The 20016-nt window shown below is 44.1% G+C and overlaps 1 protein-coding gene across 1 annotated transcript in view; it reads right to left on the bottom strand.

The window, feature by feature from the left end:
- The window catches only part of ABLIM1 (actin binding LIM protein 1), a 216003-nt gene that overhangs the window by 99875 nt on the left and 96112 nt on the right, over window positions 1-20016 (bottom strand). The window contains exons 5-6 of the mRNA XM_010859295.1: window positions 3665-3791; window positions 1632-1725 (exon numbers count right to left, since the gene is read on the bottom strand). Of these exons, the coding sequence (XP_010857597.1) occupies window positions 1632-1725; window positions 3665-3791 (221 nt within the window). The remainder of the gene's footprint in view (window positions 1-1631; window positions 1726-3664; window positions 3792-20016) is intronic.

The following is a 20016-nucleotide window of genomic DNA, read 5'->3' as shown; positions in this document are numbered from 1 at the left end:
CTGCTGAGCCTCTGCCATTGCGGTTTCCTCTTCCCGAAACACTGTTCCTCTGGGTCAGGAACTGCACTGACACCCTGCATCCCAAATCTAATTAGCTGGACTAGGTCCAGCACAGAGCCAGCACTGCCCCCTGTCCTGCATTTCATGGGCAGGAAGGCATCATGGGGCTTGCTGTGGGATTAGGAAGACTACACCCACAGAAGATGCCCAGGGACACCTTGGGGGCCACTCAGATTCATGTCCTGGGTCCCTGGACCACACCCTGCTGGGAAATTTGAATGTGGTGATGTGGATATAGTGACTGGTGTCTGTAGACGCAATGTGACGAGTTGCCCGGTCACGTTCCCAGGGCCCCATTGGGCGTCCTGACTCACCTCTGCTCAGCACACAGCCTCACCCTGAGACTTGGGGTGGGTGTGAGGCAATGCTTACTTCTGCTGTGTGTGTGTGTGTGTGCTCGGTGGTGTCCAACTCTTTGTGACCCTGTGGACTGTAGCCCTCCAGGCTCCTCTGTCCATGGAATTCTCTAGGCAAGAATACTGGAGTGGGTTGCCATTTTCTCCTGCAGGGGATCTTCCTGACCCAGGGATCGAACCCAGGGGTCTTGTATCTCCTGTACTAGCAGGCAGATTCTTTACCACTGAGCCACCTGGGAAGCCCTTACTTTTTCCATGAGAGTGGGTTAATATCTCACAGGCCTGTGGGCAGGCGGGCAGTGACTCTCTGACCTCTGGCCCCAAGTCTACTGATGGCGCCAACTCAGGAGCTCAGTTCCGCCCAGAGGCAGAAGGTGGTGGGGCGACTGCTGAGAAAGCAGGAACCAAGCTTCCCGGTGCGAGGCAGTCAGTCACACCAGAACTTGACAGCCTTCTGTCAGCCTGGGCCACAGGACGTTCTGGGTCACACAGGATGTGGTTTTCTAAGGGTGAGGAAGCCTACGCCCTCACCTCTAACGACTTTTTTCTCTTAACTTCCATTCAGAGCCTCTGTTCCCTGAGTCTGTATGCTCCCATTTGTACACACATGAGCACCCACACATGTGCACACACAGATATGCGGGCACATATTGTAGCCTAGTTGGTAAAGAATCTGCAGGCAGTGCAGGAAACTGGGGTTCGATCCCTGGGTTGGGAAGATCCCCTGGAGAAGGAAATGGCAACCCACTCCAGTATCCTTGCCTGGAAAATCGCATGGACAGAGGAGCCTGGTGGGCTGCAGGCCATGGGGTCTCAAAGAGTAGGGTATGACAGAGCAATTAACACTTACTCACTTACTTATACACACATTTGTACACACAGACACATGTGGCTCGAACACAGTCTTCATTTCCTCTTTTCTAACTTCTAAATAAAAAGAACAGTTTAATAAAGCCGTTCCTCCTACATAATTCCTCATAGACTCTTTTCCATTCTTTTTTTTCCCTCATATTCTCTATCCTTCCAGTTTCCAGCATGAAGTAGACACTGCCTGAGCAGACAGTGTCACACAGACATTCTCTAAGTGATCTGTCACCTGCAACTACTTTCTTTCCTCTGCACGTGAGAAAAAGATGGAAAAAGAGACCCTTGTGTGTTTCCGAGAGCCTTGAGGACCATGATGGTGGTTCTGATGGGAGCCCGTGTGTCACTTACCTCCAGGACTTTCCCTGTGATGAACTGGTGGCAGGCTTCACATTTTACCCCGAAGAGCCCCTGGTAGTCCTTTTCACAATATGGAGCACCATCCCTGCAGGACAAACACAGCTCAGCTTCCGAGGGCAGGACAGATGCCCAGACCCCATCTCTCTCCGACCAGTTGCACAGAAGGGAAGAAGAAGTTATTTCTCGCTCAACTACCATTCACATGCCTGGAGGAGACCTGGTGGGGCAGAGTCAAAACCCACAGGAGCAAACACTCCAGAGAGAGTGCTGAGGTCCTCCAAGCCACATGGGAGTAACAGCCAAATGGCTGTCGCTGCTCATTCCTTGACTGCCTCAGACCTCACTAGCAAAAACCATGGCGTCCCTCTCTTGCAGCACCAGGCCTGACGGGCTTCAGCTGTAGTCCCACACTCCTCTTCCTTGTCTCCTCCCCCACACCTCCTTGATTCACACACCAGAGCCTCCTAAGAGCGTGGCGACGCCTTCTCCTTGGCCCTGAGGGAGCCTGGGGGCCCAGGGCCTCTCAACCATCCTCCTGCAACTGTCTTCATTTACCTCTTGCATGCGTGCTAAGTCGCTTCAGTCGTGTCCGACTCTTTGCGACCCTATGGACTGTAGCCCACCAGGCTCCTCTGTCCATGGCATTCTCCAGGCAAGAACACTGGAGTGGGTTGCCATGCCCCCCTCCTCCAGGGGATCATCCCCACCCGAGGATCAAACCTGCATCTCTTACGTCTCCTGCATTGGCAGGCGGGTTCTTTACCACTAGCACCACCTGGGAAGCCCCTCATTTACCTCATGACACAGTTAAAAGATCATGTTCTAGGTGTGCCATCGCATGGGAGAGTTAAAACGTCTCCAGACAGCCCAGTTACCTAGCTCTGCACAGGCATCGGTGTTAAAGGCGGAGCAGTTCTCTTTGGCTGTGCCTCAGAATCACCTGTGTAGTTTCTGCCTCCCGAATACCAGGGTTTGCTTTACCCCAGATCTGCAGAATTCGATTTCTAGGGGGTGGGGCCCAAGCTACTTATTTTGTTTCATTGTGTATATTCATACATTAAATTCATTAAAAAAATTTTTTTAAATAGATGCTGGTTGGAGAACATTTTAAAAAGTGGATAGGGAAAAAAAATTTCGGAGAAGGCAATGGCACCCCACTCCAGTACTCTTGCCTGGAAAATCCCATGGATGGAGGAGCCTGGTAGGCTGCAGTCCATGGGGTCGCTAAGAGTCGGACACGACTGAGCAACTTCACTTTCACTTTTCACTTTCATGCATTGGAGAAGGAAATGGCAACCTACTCCAGTGTTCTTGCCTGGAGAATCCCAGGGACGGGGGAGCCTGGTGGGCTGCCGTCTATGGGGTCGCACAGATTCGGACACGACTGAAGTGACTTAGCAGAGGGGAAAATTTTCCCTTACTGCCTCTAGGCCCTCCCCTCACCCCATGCTCATTCTTTCCTCAATTTAAAAGGTAACCACTGTAACTAGCTTTTCAAGGTCACATTAAACAAAACCCTCAAAACGTCACCTGCTCTAGCTCTTCTCTACACCAGCCTCTGACTCTAAGGAACCTACTCCAGAGTGGTCCTAATGGGCTCTGTGCCTGGACACTGAGTTTTTTTAGGGGGGGGTGGGGGCAGGGGAGGGCCAGCAGTCATGGCTGAGACCTGAATGAAGGATAAAGGTTTACTATCAGTAGTTTCAAATGGGGGAGGGGGGATTAGCAAAAGTAAAATTACTAAATGCTTAACTGGTTGCAACATATAGCCTACCATTATGTCAGCTTCGTTAATTGTTACATTAGGCAACGATGAACATTTAATTAAATTTATAGTGGGCAACAACAGAAGAATAAAATTCCTTTCCAAAGTTTCATAGCAAAAAGTTCATATGGATTGTGGAATGTTAAGGTCTTTCATCACGTCTGATGGGCTGGGCTGGGGTGTATTCCTAGAGCGCAGGGCAGCCCACGATGCCCCACCCCTGCTGAAGGATCCATCCGCGCCTGCGCCCCAGGCTTACTTGCTGATGTACTCTCCGGTGAGGACTTTCCCGCAGGCCTTGCACTTAAAGCAACCCAAGTGCCACTGCTTTTCCAGCGCCAGCAGGGCCTGTCCATTCTTGATGTCTCGTCCGCAGCCAGCGCAATCTGGAAAAGAGCAGCCGCCGGGCCTTACTCCACGTTTGTTAAATCCATAGTTTTGCTAATCCAAGCAGGTGGGCCCCAGCATGCACCCACTACACACTCAATAACTATTTACTTAAGCACCATTTCATTCCGCGTTCCTGCCCTGCACAAAATCTTCCCCAGGAGACTCGCAGACCCCCCATCCTCCCTTAGCGCGGGAACATCATGAGCCTCAGCAGATCCAAGGGCCTGGATGTCCTTCTGTTTATTTCCTTGGGGGTGATTTAAATAGCCTCTGAGCTCCAGCTGGCCCAGAGAATATTTAATTATAGCGTCCTGGCTGTGATTTTAAGAAGGCGCTCATCAGCCTTTATTAATTGAGGGCACCTGTGAGTAGCTAAGTACCAGCTCCCCCTCCCCATCCCATGCCTCCCTAATACTATATATGCGACTTCTGGAACAATGCCCATAAGTCTCATTTTTGTAAACAGGACTCTTCCTTATCACCCTAAACCAGACTTTCTAAAATTTGTGATCATCAATTCAATGGCTCTTAATTTCTCAGCTTTAAATTCTCCGTGGCAGGATCCTGTGAAGAAGATAAAGAAGAAAGTATTTCTTCACAGTAAAGAGTGTAGGCCCTGGAATGGGACGCCCTGGTTCTGAACCCCAGCTCGCTGTTGGCTAACCACGTGACCCAGGCTAGTTCCCCCCTTTTCTAGCCTTGGGGTCCTCATATGAAAGCCAGGATGTTATTAGTGCTTGAGACAAGTTCTCTGATGAGGATTCAATGGAATAAAGGACTCAGGTCTCTATGAAAGTTTGCTATTATTATAGTTGCTGTTATTCTGATTATTAGAAACATCATTATTAGGGAAGCTGAGTATTTAAAAGAACCCAGAAGAATGTATAGGCATACACCGTTTTATTGTGCTTCGAAGATAATACTTTTTTTTGTAACAAATTCAAGATTTGTGGCAATGCTACATCAAGTTTATTGGCACCATCTTTTCAAAAACCTTTGCTCACTTCTAATTCTCCCAATTTTTCAAACTTTTTCATTATTATTATATCTGTTACGGTAATCTGTGATCAGTCATATTTGATGTTACTACTATGACTCACTGAAGGCTCAGATGGTAGCATTTTTTTCAGCAATATTTTCTAATTCAGGTGCGTACATTGCTGTTTTAGACATAATGCTATCGCACACTCAGCAGACTACAACATAGAGTAAAGATAACTTTCATATGCACTGGGAAAGCAAAAAATTTGTGTGGCTCATTTAACTGCTGTATTTGCCTTACTGTGGTGGTCTTGAACCAATCCACTGAGCATGCATTATCTCTAAGGCTTGCATGTAAATTGGGCAACCTTTCTGGAGAGCAATTTAAATGTCTAGAGACATTTAAAATCAATGTGCCTGAGAAAGGGAAAGAAAGCATTGCTGGCAGCTTGCCCCTGATATCCCCAATTGATCACAAAAATCATTCAGAGAATAAAGAAATGTGCAGATAAGGCCTCTCGGTACACAAAGTGATTCAACACCCCCCTCTTCTGACCACATCTGTGGCTGCTGCTCCTGTACTAACGATGACATTTCTAGGCCAACTTGAATTCTCTCTCTTCTAGAAAAACTTTCCTATAGTACCCGGCACAAGCTCAAGTCCCATAAAAATTCCTTCAAATGTCATCCAGCAGTGACTCACAATTATTCTGGTTTTCTTCCTTGCTGAGGTTTAAGTACACCTGACTTTTATTTTTTGACTGCAGATGTGTTTCTGGTGACCTTGGGTCACTCAGTATTTACACAACCTTTAGATCCAGCAATCTCATGGCTAAAATTTCACTCTGCAAATAAATTTTGAAAAGGATGTGCATGTGAATGTATGTGTGTTTGTCCCCTGAAAAAACAATAAAACTGAAACCAACATATGTGGACATTAATGAGAAAGTGGTTAAATTAATTATAGTATAGTCATTAATGGGATACTATACACTGTTAAAAAGAATAAGGTAGATTTGTGTGCAGACATGGAAAGATGTCCAGAATAGATTGGGTAAAAAAATAAGCTGTAAAACAGTATGTACAATATAAGCTCATTTTTCTAAATCATGAGAATGTAAAAAGAATTGAGCAAATAAATATTTAAAAAGTTAAAAGTATACTATACAAGTTATGAATATTGAAGATTAGAATTTCTACAAGTATAGCCCATTATAAGCTAGTGTATATTATATGGTCACAAAGCATGAATTTTTTGTTTTTAAGCCGGGATTTACATGATGTCCAGCATCTCACCAAAATCCTTTCAGAGGGAATCACACATATGGTAGTTTAATATAAAGATAAAAATGGAAGACCACGATATTTGCTCGAATGCAATTTCTAAAGGACAAGAGCACAAGATGAATATAAGATGAATTGGTAAGTTTTAATTTAAGTGAACTGAAAATTTTTTTCATTCTTCTGATTAGATTATGCCCACTAGGTGGCAGTAAAGATTTAAAATAATATGCAAGATGCCGGTTGGTTGAATTTTTTCAAGTAGAAAATAAACTTTAGAGATGGTTTTTCATTTCTACAGGAGAGGAGCTCAGGGAGGTAGGTGGGGCTGTTCATATCTTCCTTTCCCAACACTGGGGTCCAGGGAGATCAAAGTTGGGGAGACAGCGACAGGCAGGCTTTAGAATTAGGAAGACTTGGGCACTAACTAGGAAAAGTTACTCTCTCTGAATTCTCGTTTCTTCATCTCTGAAATGCGGACCCACTTCTCAGGTTGCTGGAGGAAGAAGAAACACTCTGTATTGCAAAGTGTTTCATGTGACTTAGAACACTTGGGACCTGCTGGTTGTTCCACACAGCTCTCCTTTCCTTGATAGGGTCTGAGCTAGGACTAGAAACCAGGTTTCTTCACTCTGTCTTGCACTTTTTCTAAGCACATTAATGCCCAGATATCAAGACCTCTAACAGCAGCAGAGACACAATCTTAGCACAGAAATGACCTCTCTGATTATTCTGTACCAATGGCTTTGGTAAACCAGGCATATTGTGAGGGCTTCATAGACATATTCTTCAGGAGTTATTCTCCACAATTTATTATTCTTCACAGTAATGGAGACAAAATCCTGGCCAGTTAGCTTAGTTAGAGCGTGGCGCTACTAACACCAAAGTCACAGGTTTGATCCCCATACGGCCCATAAAGAAGGCTGAGCACTGAAGAATTGATGCTTTTGAACTATGGCGCTGGAGAAGACTCTTGAGAGTCCTTTGGTCAGCAAGAAGATCAAACCAGTCAATCCTAAAGGAAATCAACCCTGAATATTCATTAGAAGGGCTGATGCTGAAACTGAAGCTCCAATACTATGGCTACCTGATGCGAAGCGTTGACTCGTTGGAAAAGACCCTGATGCTGGGAAAGACTGAGGGCAGGAGAAGAAGGGAGTGACAGAGGATGAGATGGTTGGATGGCATCCCGACTAGAGGACATGAGTTAGAGCAAACTCTGGGAGATAGTGAAGGATAGGGAAGCCTGGCATGCTGCATTCCATGGGGTTGAAGGGTCAGACATGACGTAGAGACTGAACAACAATGGAGTCAAAGTGTCTTGCAGTTTGGAAGCCTCTGACCTCACAGGATGTCCTGAATCTCTCAGATCCTCCATGCCCCGCAGTGCCCTGGGGAGGGCACATATTCTACAGCTGGTATTTTTTTAAAAATATTTATTTATTTGGCTGTGTCGAGTCTTAGTTGTAGCATGTGGGATCTCAGTAGCTGTGGTTCACAGGCAAGTTGCTCCAAGGCATGGGGGATCTTATTTCCCTGACCAGGGATCGAACCTGAGTCCCCTGCATTGCAAGGCAGATTCTTAACCACTGGACCCCTAGGCAAATCCCATCTACAGTTGATCTTGATCATTTTTCACAGAGAAGCATTTACCAAATGTGAATGCCTAAGAGCCAGCCATCTGGTGAAACTGGGCTGGAAGGAGAGGTTGGGGATGAGCCTCCTTCATCCCAAACCGCAAGACATAAATTAAGGAAATCAACAAACATGGCCTTCTGGCCCAGAACACTGGCCCAGCTGATTCAAAATATTCTAGTGTACTCCACAGAGGTTACACATTCATTCCTCTCTGGACAAAACTGTATTCTCTCCTTAAACCTGACATCACGCTGGGGAAAATAGAAAAGATACAGAGATAAAAAGATTTGTGCTGATGGTTCACGCTTCCTATGCTCGTTCCAACCAAGCTCTTTTATAAAGAACAAAATGTCCTCCTCTCTATCTTCATGTTTTTCAGCTGTTGAGAAAATTGTTTGCACGTCACTGGAGCAGCTGCTGATAAATATAGAAAGTCGGTTGATTGGCACTGGAATTATTGCCAAAGTCAGAAGTAGGTGAATATGAGGCAGCATCAAGGAAATCAAACCCTCCAGCAACTCACTGGTCCTCCCCTGGCGATAAACAATGGCCAAATGCGAAAACAGAAGAAAGCTATAATAAGAAGGGGATGACAGAGGATGAGATGGTTGGATGGCATCATCGACTCAATGGACATGAGTTTGAGCAAGCTCTGAGAGTTGGTGATAGACAGGGAAGCCTGGCATGCTGCAGTCCATGGGGTTGCAAAGAGCTGGACAAAACTGAGCGACTGAACAATGTAATAACCTTAAACAGTCCGCCTGAAGCATTTCATTCTTGGCACCAGAAGCCAAGAGAAAAATAGGGATTTGGCTACTTACGTCCAAGTTAAACTAACATCCAAGTACACACCTGGCTTCATATTTATACCATTCTGTTCAAAGTCAATAAATATCCTCGAGAATAGGGATCCTGTCTGTCTGCTTTAATATATCTCTCTTTGCTTGGCATAGGGCCATGGACACCTGGGCTTCAAGAGTATTTAAGATGAAAAAGGTGGCAAATGGCTCTCTGGAAGGTGACCTGTGTTCCCAATCTAAGAAAGGTGTCATCAGTTGGGCTGCCTTTAAAGTCCCATCAGCCTAGATACCTATGTTCTTTTTGAGAACAATTTCAGCCTTCCTAGAGTTTCCCGTTTGGGAAGGGTAAGAGCTAAAAAGATGTCTTACTCTGTGAAGATGGCTCTAGGAACAGAAAGCTGAGGAATGAAGCTACAGAAAAGGGAAAATCATGGGACCTGAATTCCCGATCATCCCCACCTTCCCAGGCTTCTGTCAAGCCCAGAACCATCAGTGGGGGTGGAAGCTGCCACTCACAGTGGCTACCCGTCTGGGACTAAAGCTTCTACAATATGGAATGGGGCTTTCCCCAGAGTCTTGAAAATTTTGGCTATTGTTTTAGAGCTGAAAACAATGATGATAAATATTCCATCTCCTAGAGCAGGTTGCTAGCAATACCCTGGCTGGACTTAGCAAAGGATCGTAGAATCTACCTGATGACTCAACCCCTACTGCCTCCCTACATCTGAAATTATCTTATTAACATTTCTAGCATCCTTAAAAAAAACAAAATTCAAAAAGGCAGAGAGGAGAGTGGGCTGGGAGCTGTCTACACAGCAGGCCTGGGTGTTCGCTCCCCTATATTGTGAGAGGAATTAAAAGGACCCTGGGAGAAGTGGGGACTGGCTCCCTGCTCCCCACCTAGATGTTCACTAAATAGGGGTGCTCAGGCCCTGGTGCTGCTGTGGGTCCACGAGAAGCTTGATGTTAGAGTCTTGGGACAGACTGACTGGACTGTCCTGGAGCTTGGTGATGTTCATGAACAGAGTCTGCAGCCTGTGGGAGTCTGGAAGGTTTGGAAATTAGGAAGCTGGCTGGACGCCTTTCTGAAGGCAGGCGAAGGAGAGACAGAAGGCAGAGAGGTGTACATGGCCACTGTTTGGCTCACTGAGGATGCCTGTGTGTCCTATGGCTGGTGCCCACATCCAAGCATCATGAATGAACCCACCTGAGAAAGCTACCTGCTGAGCATGGGAGATTTCATTAGAAAGAGGCTATGAGGATCAGGGGCTTCCCAGGTGGTGCTAGTGGTAAAGAACCTGCCTGACGGTGCAGGAGACATAAGAGACGTGGGTTTGATCCCCGACTGGGGAAGAGCCCCTGAGAAGGGCATGGCAACCCACTCCAGCACATGAGTTTGATCCCCGACTGGGGAAGAGCCCCTGGAAAAAGGCATGGCAACCCACTCCAGCGTTCTTGCCTGGAGAATCCCATGGACAGAGGAGCCTGGCAGGCTGCAGTCCATAAGGTCGAAAAGAATCGGACACGACTGAAGTGATTTAGCATGCGTGAGGAGTAGGACCTGAGGCTGGGGAGGATGGAGGGGGTTTGTTGAAACAGCTTAGCCAGAAACTGCACACTTCTGTCAAGGAATTCAAAATGGGCCCTATTTTTTTTTTTTAAATGTCTCCAGCCAGTGTTAGTTGAAAGTCAAGTATGACAATGCGAGTATAACATCTTGTCCCCTGTACCTGTTATTTCCCTCCCCTCTGCCTGGACCCTCAGAGAACCACAAGCAGAATAGGAAGGAGGTAATAAAAAGGGGTAGAAGAGGCTGTACCCCCTCTTTATTGCAGGTCTCCTATTTGGATCTGATCTGAACTGGGAAAAGGGTACAGATCTGATATGGATGTGAGAATAAAGGCTTTGACTGTACTGGACTTTTAAGAGCTGAAAGTGAACAGAAAGCTATGGAACTGCCTAAGATATTATTAAGGGTGAGAAAGGGAGCTCTGATAAAGGATAATAAAAGTACCAACAACAAAAAAATAAGACCATTGTTTTGTCCCACGAGTGTTCTGACCATTCTACATGCTGATTGTGCAACTCACAGGGATGAAGAACTTGTGGGCAAAGAGACCTGGGGTCAAATTCCAGCTCTGACACAGAACAAGGGACCCTGTGCAAGCCAGGTAATTCAGGCTTCAGCTTCTTCATTTGTAAAACGGGCAGATGAACAGAACTTACCTTCTGGGGCTGTTGTGAGGGTGGACAGAACATGTGTAAGCCGCAAGCACAGTGTTGGGCACACGGAAAACAATCCAAGTCTATCCTCACACCTGCAGTAACCTCACAAAGCCAACATTGCATCTTTCCCTTAACAAACAACTGAAGTAAGTTAGACAGAGAAGGAGAATATCCTATGACATCCCTTCTACTGTGGAATCGAAAAGGAAATGATACAAATGAACTTACTTACAAAACAGAGAGACCCAGTGACATAGAGAACGACCTTCTGGTTGCTGGTGGGAGGGATGGGGTGAAGGGATAGTTAGGGAGCTTGGGATAGACATGTATAATCTGCCATATTTAAAACGGATAATCAACAAGGACCTACTGTATAGCAGGTGAAACTCTGCTCACTGTTAGGTGGCAGCCTGGATGTGCCGGGAGTTTGGGGGAGAAAGGATACATGTATATGTACGGCTGAGTCCCCTCACTGTTCACCTGAAACCACCACAGCATTGTTAATCAGCTCTACCCCAACACACAGTAAAAGGCTCAACAAGTAAAAAAACAAACAAAAACCAAATAACCAAGACCCACTGTGAGCCTCTGGAAAAGGCATTTTGGTTTCTCTGACTCCACAGTCATCTTTCCATTAACATTACTATTGTTGTTGTTATTGTTCACCCCTTAACTTTTATTTTTATTTATTTATTTATTATTCACCCCTTAACTTTTAAAAGATCTTGCATACTTTGCCTCAGTCCTCCCTTAGGGCTTCCACTAACCTGGAAGGACGGTGGTTATCCACATTTCACAGTTCACAGAACATCTGAGATCCAGAGAGATTTTGAAGATATTTGATGCAAAAGCTTCATTTTACACACAGGAAAGTAAGGCCCGGGGTGGGCCAATGCTTTGCACAAGGTCACACAGATAGAGAGTGCCCTATTAACTGCAGAGTGGAAATCTTTATTCTCAAATGCTCTTGAACGTGAACCCATGCCTTCACAGCTTACAGGGATTTTCTGGGCTTAAAGCTCTAATCATGCATTTGTTCACCTGGTTATTGCCTCTTTTGCTGTCAACTGGCAAAAACATCCACCATGGAGCTGAAGCATGGTTTCACTTGTGGGTATAGAGAATTATTGTGAAAACAATGTAAACTGTAAAGACCCTGATGCTGGGAAAAATTGAGGGCAGGAGGAGAAGGATTGACAGAGGATGAGATGGTTGGATGGCATCACTGACTTAATGGACATGAGTTTGAGCAAACTCCGGGAGATGGCGAAGGACAGGGAAGCCTGGTGTGCTGCAGTCCATGGGGTCACAAAGAGTCAGACACAACTGAATGACTGAACAACAACGAATGTAAATCATAGAAGGGGCTAGAGAGAGACTTCACTCATTTAACTGATGTTTGCAGGGATGCTGAGAAGTTATGTCGATAGACATTTTAAGTCAATTCAGAGTATTTCCTTCCTCTATTGTAAAGTCTTTAAAATTAAGAATAAAAAAACTACATTTCAGGATTGATACTGTTGCCTATATAAGTTCCAGAAAATTTAAGCTTTCCCTGGAATCCCTCTTTAAAAATGATAATAAAAAAGAAACTCTAGTTGTCATAAACAGAGATGAGCACAGAAGTTCATAGCTATACACGTGGATGAAGAATAAATAGACACCAAATCATTTCAGATTTAGGTCATTATTAATAGATAGCAGATAAGACTTTGCAAACTTTATAAAATATTCAAGTGGTGTCTTTTTAAGACTGTTAACTAGGAGCACTTTATCCCTGGCCAGGAATCAGTAAAAGGCGCTTTAAGGAGAATAAACAAGCAAAATCCCCTGATTTAAGTTCTGGGGTTTGGCTAATGTGACTCCTGAATTTAATGACATCATATCTTGTCATTCAGTGGCTCCTACAAGATGTGGATTTCCCGTGACCCTGTGTGGTAAAATGGTGAATATGCAGAATGCCAGAGAGCAGTCATTCTCTCCAAAAGAGAGAGAAACTGGAGACAAGAGATGAGTGACCCAAACACAGGTCAGATGCTGTGAGGTTAACAAGCTGCCTTTGACACAAGCTTTCAACACATCTGATGAGCCTCTGACATGTGGATCCCTCCATGGGAATAACTGTGGGAGGCACGTAGTGGCTGCCTGCTTTATACAGGACAGATATTTTTATTTTGCCAAGGTTTCCATCCTTTACTAGGGTCGAAATGTCAACTGCCATCTGTCCTCACACTTGAACTGACCACATGCTCCTATGTTATTGGCCTGGCCCTTTTTTGTAGTCTATGAATTAAAAAAAAAAAAATCCAGACTTTTTAATGCTATTTTCTTGAAAAGACTTGGCTTACAATTTTAGCATCTTTAAGGTATAAGGGGTTTGGTGTTTGGGTGTTTGAAAACCTTCCTTTGATTAAAAAGACCACATCATTTAGTAGTGATAAGAGCATCCATCTAGCAGGTAGACAGTGTTAAATGTTGACCTCTGAACTTCACCTGTCCTGCTCAGTGCTGTCAGGTCCCAACCAGGCGTTTATGAGTCAGCAACTACTGCTGGCCACAGTCCATGTCAAGTCACTGACACGAATCGGCAGTTTTCTATCCTAGTATCTCACGGCAAATACCATGGGTATGAGGTCACCAAAAGAAAGGACACATAAAGGGCGAAATGCAAATACATTCATGTGAGGCACTTCTAAGGATTACTTTCTGGGACTTCCCTGGTGGTCCAATGGTTAAGTCCCTCCCAATGCAAGGGACTCAGGTCAATCCCTGGTTGGGAAGCTAAGATCCTACATGCCTTAAACCAAAACATAAAAACAGAAGCAATATTGTAACACATTCAATAAAGATTTTTAAAAGGGCTCACATCAAAAAAAAAAAAAAAAGGAATTCATTTTTAAAAGTACTTTTTCACTTCTGAAATTCTGTACTGCATTGGCCGAAAAGTAATTCATGGGGTCATAAGAAAATACTGGTTGGGGCTGAGGGGCAGATTGGAACATTCATATTTATTTATATTCAAATACATAGGTACAGTGTACTTGCCATGGCTCTAAAAAATTTACATTCTCAAATTCACTAAGAACAAGGCAGAATTACTTTAAAACATTATGTGTTGCCTGAATATGTAACCTTGAACCAAACTTTGAACAGTCACCCATGACCTCACTTAGGTCAGTTGCTTCCTTTGCTATCTTGATGGCCATGATGGAAACGTCACAAGCCAGAGCAGCCTCTGACCTCTATTTTAGGTGAAGGTTCTTGTTGTCTTGGGAAAACAATACTGCACAACAAACAAGTTTTCACGGGCCACAACAGCAGCACATTATCAGCCTCATTGAGAAAGCTGTAAGCAGGCCCCGGAACAGCTATTTTCTGAGACCTCTATTATATAGTATTCGGCAATCAAACCCATCTTTCCTCCTTTTAAAGTGTATCTCAGGACTTCCTAGGTGGCGCTTCAGTTCAGCTCAGTTCAGTTCAGTCCAGTTGTTCAGTTGCGTCCGGCTCTTTGCAACCCCATGGACTGCAGCTCCCCAGGCCTCCCTGTCTATCACCAACTCCCAGAGTTTATTCAAACTTATGTCCACTAAGTCAGTGATGCCATCAAACTATCTCATCCTCTGTCGTCCAGTTCTCCTGCCTTCAATCTTTCCCAGCATCAGGGTCTTTTCAAATGAGTCAGTTCTTCACATCAGGTGGGCAAAGTATTGGAGTTTCAGCTTCAGCATCAGTCCTTCCAATGAATATTCAGGACTGATTTCTTTGAGGATGGACTGGTTGGATCTTCTTGCAGTCCAAGGTACACTCCAGAGTCTTCTCCAACACCACAGTTCAAAAGCATCAATTCTTCGGCTCTCAGCTTTCTTTATAGTCCAACTCTCACATCCATACGTGACTACTGGTAAAACCATAACTTTGACTAGATGGACCTTTGTTGGCAAAGTAATGTCTCTGCTTTTTAATATGCTGTCTAGGTTGGTCATAACTTTTCTTCCAAGGAGCAAGCGTCTTTTAATTTCATGGCTGCAGTCACCATCTGCAGTGATTTTGGAGCACCCCAAAATAAAGTCTCTCACTGTTTCTAATGTTTCCACATCTATTTGCCATGAAGTGATGGGACCAGATGTCATGATCTTAGTTTTATGAATGTTGAGTTTTAAGCCAACTTTTTCACTCTCTTCTTTCACTTTCAGTAAGAGGCTCTTTAGTTCTTCTTTGCTTTCTGCCATAAGGGGTGGTATCATCTCCATATCTGAGGTTATTGATATTTCTCCCAGCAATCTTGATTCCAGCTTGTGCTTCATCCAGTCCAGCCTATCTCTTGATGTACTCTGCATATAAGTTAAATAAGCAGGGTGACAGTATACAGCCTTGACGTATTCCTTTCCTGATTTGGAACCAGTCTGTTGTCTCATGTCCAGTTCTAACTGTTGCTTCTTGACCTGCATACAGATTTCTTAGGAGGCAGCTCAAGTAGTCTGGTATTCCCATCTCTTGAAGAATTTTCCACAATTTGTTGCGATCCACCCAGTCAAAGGCGTTGGCATAGTCAATAAAGCAGAAATAGATGTTTTTCTGGAACTCTCTTGCTTTTTCCATGATCCAGCGGATGTTTGCAATTTGCTCTCTGGCTCCTCTGCCTTTTCTAAATCCAGCTTGAACAGCTGGAAGTTCACATATTGCTGAAGCCTGGCTTGCAGAATGTTGAGCATTACTTTGCTAGTGTGTGAGATGAGTGCAATTGTGCAGTAGTTTGAGCATTCTTTGGCATTGCCTTTCTTTGGGATTGGAATGAAAACTGACCTTTTCTGGTCCTGTGGCCACTGCTGAGCTTTCCAAATTTGCTGGCATATTGAGTGCAGCACTTTCACAGCATCATCTTTTAGGATTTGAAATAGCTCAACTGGAATTCACCTCCACTAGCTTTGTTCATAGTGATGCTTCCTAAGGCCCACTTGACTTCGCACTCCAGGATGTCTGGCTCTAGGTGAGTGATCACACCATAGTGACTATCTGGGTCATGAAGATCTTTTTTGTACAGTTCTTCTGTGTATTCTTGCCACCTCTTCTTATTATCTTCTGCTTCTGTTAGGTCCACACCATTTCTGTCCTTTATTGAGCCCATCTGTGCATGAAAAGTTTCCTTGGTATCCTAGGTGGCACTGGTGGAAACGAATCCACCTGCCTACGCAGGAGATACAAGAAAACACAGGTTTGATCCCTGGGTCAGAATACAAAAAGCCACATGTGTATGATTCCATTTATATGAAATGTCCATAATAGGTAAATAGAAATAGAAAGCAGATTGGTACTTCCTGGGGGGCGATGGCACCCCACTCCAGTACTCTTGCCTGGCAAATCCCATGGGCGGAGGAGCCTGGTAGGCTGCAGTCCATGGGGTCGCAAAGAGCTGGACATGACTGAGCGACTTCCCTTTCACTTTTCACTTTCATGCACTGGAGAAGGAAATGGCAACCCACTCCACTGTTCTTGCCTGGAGAATCCCAGAGACAGGGGAGCCTGGTGGGCTGCCGTCTATGGGGTCACACAGAGTCGGACATGGCTGAAGTGACTTAGCAGCAGCAGCAGCAGCAGCTAGCAGAAGGGGTGAATATGGAGTAACTGTTTAATGGGTACAGAGTTTTCTTTTGGGGTGATGATAATGTTTTGGAACTATATAGAGGTGATGGCTGGACGATGTTGTGAATGTACTTATCATTTGCTTTGAAATGGTTAATTTTATGAATTTCAATTAAAAAAAATCTGTACCAACAAGTTTTGTCCTACACTTAATTAAGCTGTAAACTTTAACCTGGTGAGGAGGTTTATGATAAATCTTTAACTGGCTATGGTCAGCCAGCATACTGGGCTCTTGCCAAAGAGGAAATCATACTTGAGTTTTACGTCAGTTTCTCAGATCCAGTACTCATTAGCCAACATCAGCTCATTGACTCTATTCCAAAGATAGGAAGAAGAAAAGAAGGGGTGGAATGTCAGTTTCAGTCTTTTCATCATGTGACCAGTCACTTAATACACACACAACTGAGAGTCACAGCAAGGGCAAAGTGCAAGGAGGCTTCAGTCTGGAACGGGCCTTTTAGTTTTTAAATGTAACATTATGCTATTTTTGAGGTGCTTTTGTTTTAAATAGGTAGCACATACACATGATTAAGTTTTTTTCATACAATAAAAATAATTCCTTTCCTTCTGCATCTCCCAGCGACTCCTGCCTCTCTTCTGGAGAAACGTACTAAGAGTAATTTCTCAATATCCTTCTGAGAACAGACTATAGGAATATACAACTATACCTATACACAACAATCCTTTGAAGAGCTAAATCATTACTGCTGCTGAAAAGTTAAACTGGGGAATAACCACTCTTCAATCATTAAAATTCTAGTTTTATTGATGAGCTGCCATTTATAAGATGTCTTATTACATAAAAGTCACATCTAATGAAATGAAAATAGCAAATAACACAATACCAGTAACTTTCCAACCCCTGAAACATTTTTCCTACCCATGTTCACTTTTTGTCCTGAGTTGGACCCATTTCCTACAAGTCAGGAACTTTTCTTTTCTTGCCACTGAGATAATCCAGGTTCTGGTTAAGTGAAAAAATAATGTCACTCTGGGATCTTTATGTCTGACTCCTTATTCTAAGATATTTCAGCCTGAAAAATCTAACCATTAATGCTCCGTTTTGCAACATACCTTGTCCTTCTGCAATGAATCTCTGGCTACTATGTAAATGGCAAACTCTCAGTAATACAATCCACACCCAATAGAGCAATACTGGAACTTCCATGCCAGGTTAGCCTCTGTCCCTCGAGGCCATGGGCTGGCACCCTCAGCTCCTAGAGAGGTGAGGCCTGTCTCAACCTCACACTCAAAGTTGGGAAATAATCCCCTGACACTTCTACTTAAAAAAAAACAAACACATGATTCCTTCATCAGCCAAATTATCTAAAGCAATAACTCCTTTCCCTTTTATAAAATAAGAGGACACATTTGCAAACAAGATGAGAAGATGAATGTTTAATTCTGCCAATACCCCTTGCCCTCATGCACCCAAGCTGTACTATGTAATTTTTACAAAACCACAAGAGCCATGTTACCATCATCATTCAAGTAGCATGCAGAACTCAACATTCTGGACCTAGGAGCTGAGATTGACTGCCTCAAAGGCTCTCCTGGGATGGCAACAATTTACCCACTAAATGAACACTCATGTACTTGCTACATGCACACTGCTATTCATAGGGACAAAAGAAAAAAAAACAAAATCAAACCAACAGTCCTTGTCATTAGGTAGCTCATAATCTGGCTGGAGAGATAAACGTACAAAGAACCAGTTAGGCTATACAGTAATAACCGCCTCAGTAGAAATGCACAGCACAGTTTTGACCAGAACACATGTGAGCTGGCCCTGTAGTCAGGGGCCTAAGCAAATTCAAAGCTTTCAGCCTTGTGTGTGAGACACTCAAAAGAACAAATGATTTTTGACAAAAATATACAGGAACAAAATGTTATGGGAAGAATTTATTAGAAATTATACATGTGCCTATAGCACTTAGAGCTAAATCCAGAAGCATGTCCACCAAAATGTTAATAGAGGCGATCTCACTGTGATGGGGTTTCAGGTGATTTTAATTTCCTTTTTTGTACTTTTCTGTAAATTTGTATTGTTTTACAATGAATATTTAAACCCATTCTAAAAGAGAAGATTATTATTAGCTCTGTTCAGACATTAAGATGGCTTTGATTCAATTTCCAGAATATTTGTCTGATGCTTTTGAACTGTGGTGTTGGAGAAGACTCTTGAGAGTCCCTTGGACTGCAAGGAGATCCAACCAGTCCATTCTGAAGGAGATCAGCCCTGGGATTTCTTTGGAAGGAATGATGCTAAAGCTGAAACTCCAGTACTTTGGCCACCTCATGTGAAGAGTTGACTCACTGGAAAAGACTCTGATGCTGGGAGGGATTGGGGGCAGGAGGAGAAGGGGACGACAGAGGATGAGATGGCTGGATGGCGTCACTGACTCGATGGACGTGAGTCTGAGTGAACTCCGGTGATGGACAGGGAGGCCTGGTGTGCTGTGATTCATGGGGTCGCAAAGAGTCGGACATGACTGAGCGACTGATCTGATCTTATGTGCTAGACCTTGTATAAAAGAGAAACACAGCAGGGTCTTTATCTTTAATGAGTTCATTATGTTGGTGGTGGAGGTGGGCACACATCTAAACAGTTAAAATGCGACAGACCACACATCAGTGTTTATTTCTTAACTGTGACAAACATATCATCCTAATGCATGATGCTGGCTGTGTAATGAAGAGTTTGGCTGGTGCCTGAAATACAACAGGTGCGCAAAGAAATGTTCATTGAATAGATGAGTAACATCCATATCTTTCTTTGACATCATCTTTTCATTCATCTTTCTCATCTTTTCTCATAGCCACTGCCACAATCGATGGTCTCCTCAGCTCTGATCACTGAGGCCAAATCACTGATTTTGCATATCACCATTGCCATCAGTGGGGCTTCCCTAGTGGCTCAGTGGTAAAAAATCCACCTGCGATGCAGGAGGAGGCTTGGAGACATGGGTTTGATCCTTGGGTCAAGAAGATGCCCTGGAGAAGGAAACGGTAACCCACTCTGGTAAATTTGACTGGAAAATCCCATGGACAAAGGAGCCTGGCAGGCTACAGCCTATGGGGTCACAGAAGAGTTGGGAACGACTGAGTGACTAAGCAACAATTGCCATCACCACCTTAATCTTTCTGGAACATTGCTTTCCTCTGGTCATCCTCCAGGCTAAGCCAAGCTCCACATTGCCAAGCTCCTCAAGGCCTACAGAAGCCTAGTCCCCTCGTTCCAACTTTCCAACTTCTCTTCTCAGAAGGTGGAAGAACAAAGTCTTTGCCTGGGTCCCCCATGTGCTGTTTTAATAAGTAGCCTCCCCACATTAAGACTGTTCATCCCTGTAGTATCTTATTTAATTCTCATAACAACCCTTAAGAGTAACTATTATCCAATTTTCAGATGCGAACCTGAGGTTCTGAGACAAACAGTAACTTGCCCATTGCTCCACGTCTAGGAGAAGGCAGGACCAGGAGTCAAAGCCAGGCTCTGGAATATAGAGGCCACATTCTAAACTGTTAGCTTATGCACTCTCTTTCCGTTCCTTTCCAATTCTAAATTATCTCCAAGCTCAAGTTCTAGTCTCATAATTTCCTTAAGGAACGATGGTCAACATCTGGATGAGCTTATTAGGTGTCATGCATCTTT

Source organism: Bison bison, unplaced genomic scaffold (genome assembly GCF_000754665.1).
Source record: "Bison bison bison isolate TAMUID 2011002044 unplaced genomic scaffold, Bison_UMD1.0 scf7180017864456, whole genome shotgun sequence".
Lineage (NCBI taxonomy): Eukaryota > Metazoa > Chordata > Mammalia > Artiodactyla > Bovidae > Bison > Bison bison.
The sequence above is the reverse complement of the archived record's forward strand: the minus strand, read 5'-3'. Positions and strand labels throughout refer to the sequence as shown.